Below are 8,870 nucleotides of genomic sequence, written 5' to 3' on the forward strand. Positions count from 1 at the left end.
CAGTGGTCCTTTCAAACATTCCCTCATCTGGCATTCTGAGTTCCCCAGCACAATTACAAGATGTTCTGCAGTAGAAAGATGCATTTTGGGTCACCAGTTCCAGATACATTGATCTTTCTGTGCAGAAACAGGCACAGCTCCAAAGACTGCAGTGATGAACCGCCTTTGAAGAGTCACAGGCTGGTGCTGCTGGCCTTCCCCCTGCTTCCTACCCAAAAATGCTCAACCCCATCAGCACCATCAGTAAGCTCTAGACAGCTGGAACACCCCCTTACATTGATGGTGACCCCAGCGCCTACCCTTCCCTTCCTGTCCCTTCTGCAGTGTTACAAATATATATAAAACGGAGGGAGAATATTAGAGGGGGCCATAGAGTCGGCAATTCGGGCAGTCTGTTCCTTCCGAATACCGCAGGCAGTGGGAGAAGAAAGAGGGTGATGCACCTGGGAATTAGGATAAAAAAGGAAGCTTCGCCCTTGTCCTGAGTCTCAACAATTCCAGACACGCCATGGGAAATGTCCCTTGGCCTCTCCCTCTACTCCAATAACATTACAGGACTCCTCTGTGTCTTTCCTGGATCCAACCGCTGGTGGTGTGAAGGTTTTTGCACACAGGGAGACACCCTTCTCCTTCAGTGCCCATTCTCCAGCTCTTCTCTGCTTTCTCACGCACCTAGAAGCCCGTGTCCTTGCCGCTGCACGGATCTCCCACGGCTCTCTGCCAGCCGCACTCCAGAGCTCCCAGCTCCAGCTGGCAGGGCCTCAGCGCCCGTCCTCTGCCCTCCTTTCCTGACGGCCACAGCAGGCCCTGCTTGCTGCCCTCATGGTGGCACTCCTGGCCCCAGTGCTCTCCAAGGCCTTCTGCGGGGGCACCTTCCTGCGGCCTTTCAGTCCCTGCGCTAGGCCCAGCAGAGACCTGAGAGGGGCTGTGGACAAGGGCCTGCTGGGACAGCACCAGGCCCAGTGGCTTCCCACTGACAGCGGGCAGGCTTGGGCTGGAGATGTGCAAGAAATTCTCGCCTCTCAGGCTGCTGAGGCCCTGGCCCGCGCTGCCCACAGCAGCTGTGGCTGCCCCATCGCTGGCCGTGTTCCACGCCAGGCCGCACACGGCTTGGAGCAAGCTGGCCTAGTGCAAGGTGTCCCTGCCCTTGGCAGCAGGGTTGCAACAAGACCATTTCTAAGGACCCCTCCAAGGCAAGCTCCTCTGTGATTCTGTGATCACTGGGGCCGGGGGCAGCTGGGCTTGATTTCTTGGTTCTCATTAGAACCAGTGCAGCACTGCATATTTGGCTGACTTCAAGGAGACTCTTCACAAGCCCAGCTTCACAACTTTTTGACTTTTACCATGTTTACAGGTCTGCTTAAGATCAATAAAGTCTTGCACCATCCACGTTCTGGAATATTGTAGTTTATTGAATCAAGAGCAAAGCAGTTTCCAGGTTGCTACTCGTCAATGCACTAACTATAGAGCATCATGGTGTGTCCCCAGCAGTCAGAGACACCATCTATGGCTTTACTGCTACGTCAAAAACCATTCTTCTATGCAATAAAGAAGATGTAATAGTTATGTGTCTTACATATGTATCTCTTTTATGAAAATCTTTCCAGCTATCAATGTGCTAAGAGCATGAATACATATCACAACTTAGAGTGGCACTAAATATTGGCTATATTGTATTCTCTAAACAAAATTACATATTTGACTGTTTCTAATCATATATCATCACGATATAAGAGTTACATCATTGGTATTGTTGATATAATTGGTTTTTATTATATCTTACTCTTACATATGCTAATTGATATGCTTTCTTGCATATAATATGAATACAGGGGATATATATATCTATATAGATACAAATTAAAAATCTAGACCTTTATATATACAAAATATCAGGTCAGCTGCAACACAGTTGCAGGTACAATGCTGACCTAAAGTTTTCCCATGCAAGAACAAGGAGAAACACCATCCATTATCTGATCCCAAACACTGCCCAGGGATGGTGGAGTCTCTCTCCCAGAGACAGTCAAGAACCTTGATCGGAACGCAATCCTTTGTAGTGCACGGCGGGAAGACCTGGCTGGAGCAGCCCTGGATCAATTGATACCACCAGTGGTCCTTTCAAACATTCCCTCATCTGGCATTCTGAGTTCCCCAGCACAATTACAAGATGTTCTGCAGTAGAAAGATGCATTTTGGGTCACCAGTTCCAGATACATTGATCTTTCTGTGCAGAAACAGGCACAGCTCCAAAGACTGCAGTGATGAACCGCCTTTGAAGAGTCACAGGCTGGTGCTGCTGGCCTTCCCCCTGCTTCCTACCCAAAAATGCTCAACCCCATCAGCACCATCAGTAAGCTCTAGACAGCTGGAACACCCCCTTACATTGATGGTGACCCCAGCGCCTACCCTTCCCTTCCTGTCCCTTCTGCAGTGTTACAAATATATATAAAACGGAGGGAGAATATTAGAGGGGGCCATAGAGTCGGCAATTCGGGCAGTCTGTTCCTTCCGAATACCGCAGGCAGTGGGAGAAGAAAGAGGGTGATGCACCTGGGAATTAGGATAAAAAAGGAAGCTTCGCCCTTGTCCTGAGTCTCAACAATTCCAGACACGCCATGGGAAATGTCCCTTGGCCTCTCCCTCTACTCCAATAACATTACAGGACTCCTCTGTGTCTTTCCTGGATCCAACCGCTGGTGGTGTGAAGGTTTTTGCACACAGGGAGACACCCTTCTCCTTCAGTGCCCATTCTCCAGCTCTTCTCTGCTTTCTCACGCACCTAGAAGCCCGTGTCCTTGCTGCTGCACGGATCTCCCACGGCTCTCTGCCAGCCGCACTCCAGAGCTCCCAGCTCCAGCTGGCAGGGCCTCAGCGCCCGTCCTCTGCCCTCCTTTCCTGACGGCCACAGCAGGCCCTGCTTGCTGCCCTCATGGTGGCACTCCTGGCCCCAGTGCTCTCCAAGGCCTTCTGCGGGGGCACCTTCCTGCGGCCTTTCAGTCCCTGCGCTAGGCCCAGCAGAGACCTGAGAGGGGCTGTGGACAAGGGCCTGCTGGGACAGCACCAGGCCCAGTGGCTTCCCACTGACAGCGGGCAGGCTTGGGCTGGAGATGTGCAAGAAATTCTTGCCTCTCAGGCTGCTGAGGCCCTGGCCCGCGCTGCCCACAGCAGCTGTGGCTGCCCCATCGCTGGCCGTGTTCCACGCCAGGCCGCACACGGCTTGGAGCAAGCTGGCCTAGTGCAAGGTGTCCCTGCCCTTGGCAGCAGGGTTGCAACAAGACCATTTCTAAGGACCCCTCCAAGGCAAGCTCCTCTGTGATTCTGTGATCACTGGGGCCGGGGGCAGCTGGGCTTGATTTCTCATTAGAACCAGTGCAGCACTGCATATTTGGCTGACTTCAAGGAGACTCTTCACAAGCCCAGCTTCACAACTTTTTGACTTTTACCATGTTTACAGGTCTGCTTAAGATCAATAAAGTCTTGCACCATCCACGTTCTGGAATATTGTAGTTTATTGAATCAAGAGCAAAGCAGTTTCCAGGTTGCTACTCGTCAATGCACTAACTATAGAGCATCATGGTGTGTCCCCAGCAGTCAGAGACACCATCTATGGCTTTACTGCTACGTCAAAAACCATTCTTCTATGCAATAAAGAAGATGTAATAGTTATGTGTCTTACATATGTATCTCTTTTATGAAAATCTTTCCAGCTATCAATGTGCTAAGAGCATGAATACATATCACAACTTAGAGTGGCACTAAATATTGGCTATATTGTATTCTCTAAACAAAATTACATATTTGACTGTTTCTAATCATATATCATCACGATATAAGAGTTACATCATTGGTATTGTTGATATAATTGGTTTTTATTATATCTTACTCTTACATATGCTAATTGATATGCTTTCTTGCATATAATATGAATACAGGGGATATATATATCTATATATATATATATATATATATATACACAAACTAAAAATCTAGACCTTTATATATACAAAATATCAGGTCAGCTGCAACACAGTTGCAGGTACAACGTTGACCTAATGTTTTCCCATGCGAGAACAAGGAGAAACAGCGTCCATTATCTGATCCCAAACACTGCCCAGGGATGGTGGAGTCTCTCTCCCAGAGACAGTCAAGAACCTTGATCGGAACGCAATCCTTTGTAGTGCACGGCGGGAAGACCTGGCTGGAGCAGCCCTGGATCAGTTGATACCACCAGTGGTCCTTTCAAACATTCCCTCATCTGGCATTCTGAGATCAGCATCTTTGCACAAGGTGAAGCTCTCAGAGGCAAAATGGACTCAAAGAAAGAGGTGGGAAAATAACAGCATTTTCCTCTTGCGTGGTCCTTGATCTTTGTAGCCAGCCTGGTCATCACTGGATGCAGTGCTGGGGAGAAATGATGAGACGACACTGCTGCTGTTGAGGGCATAGTGCTGCTACGCAGCGTTTTCCCTTCCCCCTCTGTAGCCCACATCGTAGCCTCTTTTCCCGTTTACTGAGAGCTGTTCTCTGCCACCACGTGTGAGCCTCACAAGCACAGCTCTGTGCAGGAGCAGCTCCTTCACTGTTCATTTTTAAGGATCCGTTTGAACCACTGGTGCAGATCCACGTACTGGCTCATGGCCTGGGAGTGGGCAACCGGATCCATCACCAGGTCATGGAAGAGATTGCACGACCCGGCCATTAGGACCTCTGGGGGCAAATGGATCCCCTCAGGAAGCCTCTGGTTGCCCACAATGAAGTGATTGAGGCGTCTCACTTCCACACACGTGCGCAGACTCTCGCTGATATCCATCAGCCGCCTCACAAAATGTCTCCTGCGCCACTGTGACACGGGTAAGACGCTCAGGATGTGCATGACGATGGTCTTCATGGTGTAGGTGGAGAAGCCTAAGCCCAGCTGAAGACGAGTGAAGAATTGCAGGCATTTCAGGTGCAAGCTGTCAGGGGGAGCCCGCCTGGCGATGTACCTGAAGAACTTCATCTCGGCCACGGCGTAGCTCTCCGGCCAGATTGTGCTTGAGGTGTGGGCTTGCCTAGGCTGACTGCTTGCAAAGACATCTGAGTTGCCTTGCCGCACCCCAAACAGCATCTCAATCTGGTAGCTTTCTGTGCCATTGGTCACCTTGAACCGGCAGGAGCGTCTGGAGGGCAGCAGCACTAAATGCCATTGGTGTGACTGAGGCAAAGCTGGCCAGATTGCTTTCACCAGCTGGTAGAACCAGCGAGCAGTTTTCTGCACATCCAGGTAGCAGCCCGTGCACAGGGTATCGAGGAGGCTGGGATCCTGACACCCCCTCAGCTCCTCCTCAGGGTGGTGCAGGAAGCATAGCGTGTTGTCATCCTGCTGCTCCCTCGTGCAGGTGCACTCCTGCTGCACGCGGATGTGGAAGTTCCTCAAGCGCCTCTGCCCTGCAGTGCCCAGCTCTAGGTGGAAGCTGTGTCCTCGGGGAGGTGTCATGGGTATGAGCACCTGGTACACAACATCCTGCTCACGGGGACTCCAACCTTCGAAGGCACTGCCCACCCCGATAGCTCCATGCAGCACTGGATAGAAACTGTCGGACAAGACCCGTCGAAAGTAATATGCAAAATGCTTCATCAAGGTTGTTGTCCACGCGCATCCTTTTTCCAGGTCCTGCTCAGGCCACTGTATGCGCTCCATTATGATTCTTCCAAAGTTATCGGCACGATCACGGTATTCTTCCGCTTCATTTCCAACATCATTGATGTTTGCTGCATTTGCAGCCTCATTGCCAACTTCATTTGCAGCAGCACCTTCTTCATTTGCAGCAGCACCTTCTTCATTTGCAGCAGCATTGTCGGCTTCCTGTGCATTGCCATCATCATTGTTGTTTTCCTCCCCATCCACGTCGTTGTCTCCTTCTTCTTCGTTTCCGACACCTTCTTCGTTTGCATCCACATTTTCCACTTCCTCTTCATATACATCATCACTTCCTTCTTCATGCTCCTGTCTCCTCAGGCTCCCTTTCCTCCACATATACCACAGTGCCAAGAGAAGGAGCAGGAGCCCAGCAAGAGCCCAGACGTGCCAGTGCTGCCAGGCAGGGCAGAGCAGATCTCCCCAGGCCCAGACACCCTGCTTCAGGGCCAGCTGCTCCACCTCCCGCTCCAGACGAATCCTCTCCTCTTCCTGGAGCTTGGCACGCACCTCCATTCGCAGACGTGTCGCCTTGTCCAAGCCATCACCCACGGGCTGTGGGTACTGGACTACACTTTGCAAGAGCAAGAGCCACAATACCCAGGTATCCATGGTCTGCAAGAGGATGGAGAGAGAAGGCCTTGAGAGAGGCTGTGAGGGAGGCAGCTGGCATTGGGGACAGCAGGGACGGGAATCCCAAGGATCTGGGAGCAGGAAGGACAGGACCCCAGAGAGCTGGCAAGAAGCCAGGCCTGTTCCGCTGCTCCAGCAGCTGCAGCAGCAGCAGCAGCAGCAGCAGCAGCAGCAGCAGCAGCAGCAGCAGCAGCAGCACGGTGCCCTGCCCAAGGCTCTGCCATGAGGGGCTGTCCCTGCATGCAGGGGGAAAAGCCAACCCCGGGTGCAGCATTTCTGCCCCAGCCCTTGTCCCCAGCCCAGCCTCCCCGCCCCACGTGTGCACTCACCGCTTGCCCAAGCAATACAGGGCCAGCGTTACCTTGCTGGGGCCTTGTGTAGCTGCCCCCATTGTGACATGGCGTAATGATGTCAGGGACGGCACAGTACACCACAGCCAGCCCAGCCCCGCCCTTTGTCCCCACCCCAGCTCAGACTCTTGGAGGGGCCCTGGGGTGGCAGGGCCAGCCTTTCCGTGAATCTTCTTCAAAGAACTTCTCTTGGTCTTTCTCTTGTCTTTCTTATCAGCGGCCCTCCATTGGCAATCTCACAGATATCCATGGTGGAAGGCACCCTTGAGGATCATGGGGTCTAAAGCTTGACTCCGCACTGAGCTTCAGTTAAATCTCTGAGTCTATAAAAGGTGCAAGTTGGTTTCAGGCTTGCTGCTTTTCTGAAGGATGAGCATGACAGCATCCTCTTGCTTCCCCACAACCACTTGTGTACCAGGCCTCTGGGAGAGCACTCATGTCTTCTGCTCCAGAAAGAGTTCCCCAGCACAATTACAAGATGTTCTGCAGTAGAAAGATGCATTTTGGGTCACCAGTTCCAGATACATTGATCTTTCTGTGCAGAAACAGGCACAGCTCCAAAGACTGCAGTGATGAACCGCCTTTGAAGAGTCACAGGCTGGTGCTGCTGGCCTTCCCCCTGCTTCCTACCCAAAAATGCTCAACCCCATCAGCACCATCAGTAAGCTCTAGACAGCTGGAACCCCCCCTTACATTGATGGTGACCCCAGCGCCTACCCTTCCCTTCCTGTCCCTTCTGCAGTGTTACAAATATATATAAAACGGAGGGAGCATATTAGCGGGGGCCATAGAGTCGGCAATTCGGGCAGTCTGTACCTTCCGAATACCGCAGGCAGTGGGAGAAGAAAGAGGGTGATGCACCTGGGAATTAGGATAAAAAAGGAAGCTTCGCCCTTGTCCTGAGTCTCAACAATTCCAGACACGCCATGGGAAATGTCCCTTGGCCTCTCCCTCTACTCCAGTAACATTACAGGACTCCTCTGTGTCTTTCCAGAATCCAACGGCTGGTGGTGTGAAGGTTTTTGCACACAGGGAGACACCCTTCTCCTTCAGCTCCCATTCTCCAGCTCTTCTCTGCTTTCTCACGCACCTAGAAGCCCGTGTCCTTGCCGCTGCACGGATCTCCCACGGCTCTCTGCCAGCCGCACTCCAGAGCTCCCAGCTCCAGCTGGCAGGGCCTCAGCGCCCGTCCTCTGCCCTCCTTTCCTGACGGCCACAGCAGGCCCTGCTTGCTGCCTTCATGGTGGCACTCCTGGCCCCAGTGCTCTCCAAGGCCTTCTGCGGGGGCACCTTCCTGCGGCCTTTCAGTCCCTGCGCTAGGCCCAGCAGAGACCTGAGAGGGGCTGTGGACAAGGGCCTGCTGGGACAGCACCAGGCCCAGTGGCTTCCCACTGACAGCGGGCAGGCTTGGGCTGGAGATGTGCAAGAAATTCTCGCCTCTCAGGCTGCTGAGGCCCTGGCCCGCGCTGCCCACAGCAGCTGTGGCTGCCCCATCGCTGGCCGTGTTCCACGCCAGGCCGCACACGGCTTGGAGCAAGCTGGCCTAGTGCAAGGTGTCCCTGCCCTTGGCAGCAGGGTTGCAACAAGACCATTTCTAAGGACCCCTCCAAGGCAAGCTCCTCTGTGATTCTGTGATCACTGGGGCCGGGGGCAGCTGGGCTTGATTTCTCATTAGAACCAGTGCAGCACTGCATATTTGGCTGACTTCAAGGAGACTCTTCACAAGCCCAGCTTCACAACTTTTTGACTTTTACCATGTTTACAGGTCTGCTTAAGATCAATAAAGTCTTGCACCATCCACGTTCTGGAATATTGTAGTTTATTGAATCAAGAGCAAAGCAGTTTCCAGGTTGCTACTCGTCAATGCACTAACTATAGAGCATCATGGTGTGTCCCCAGCAGTCAGAGACACCATCTATGGCTTTACTGCTACGTCAAAAACCATTCTTCTATGCAATAAAGAAGATGTAATAGTTATGTGTCTTACATATGTATCTCTTTTATGAAAATCTTTCCAGCTATCAATGTGCTAAGAGCATGAATACATATCACAACTTAGAGTGGCACTAAATATTGGCTATATTGTATTCTCTAAACAAAATTACATATTTGACTGTTTCTAATCATATATCATCACGATATAAGAGTTACATCATTGGTATTGTTGATATAATTGGTTTTTATTATATCTTACTCTTACATATGCT

At 51.6% G+C, this 8,870-nt stretch overlaps 1 protein-coding gene across 1 annotated transcript; it reads right to left on the reverse strand.

Moving 5' to 3' along the window:
* Positions 1 to 4,579: 4,579 nt before the first annotated feature.
* LOC135301440 (inositol 1,4,5-trisphosphate receptor-interacting protein-like 1) lies at positions 4,580 to 6,704 on the reverse strand. The gene is made up of 3 exons (XM_064421595.1): positions 6,643 to 6,704; positions 6,118 to 6,254; positions 4,580 to 6,006 (listed from the first exon to the last, which is right to left on the reverse strand). Exons 1-3 carry the CDS (start codon positions 6,702 to 6,704, stop codon positions 4,580 to 4,582), a joined length of 1,626 nt encoding a protein of 541 aa, XP_064277665.1.
* Between the last annotated feature and the right edge of the window lie 2,166 nt (positions 6,705 to 8,870).

Source organism: Passer domesticus, chromosome 5, assembly GCF_036417665.1.
Source record: "Passer domesticus isolate bPasDom1 chromosome 5, bPasDom1.hap1, whole genome shotgun sequence".
Lineage (NCBI taxonomy): Eukaryota > Metazoa > Chordata > Aves > Passeriformes > Passeridae > Passer > Passer domesticus.

Excerpts from the sequence above, each read along its gene's own strand:
- LOC135301440 (XM_064421595.1), bottom strand. The coding sequence starts at position 6,704 with ATGGGGGCAGCTACACAAGGCCCCAGCAAGGTAACGCTGGCCCTGTAT. Across the intron at positions 6,255-6,642 it reads CTGTATTGCTTGGGCAAGCG|TGTAGTCCAGTACCCACAGC; the intron begins GTGAGTGCACAC and ends GCTCTTGCAAAG. Across the intron at positions 6,007-6,117 it reads GCAGCTGGCCCTGAAGCAGG|GGAGCCTGAGGAGACAGGAG; the intron begins GTGTCTGGGCCT and ends TGTGGAGGAAAG.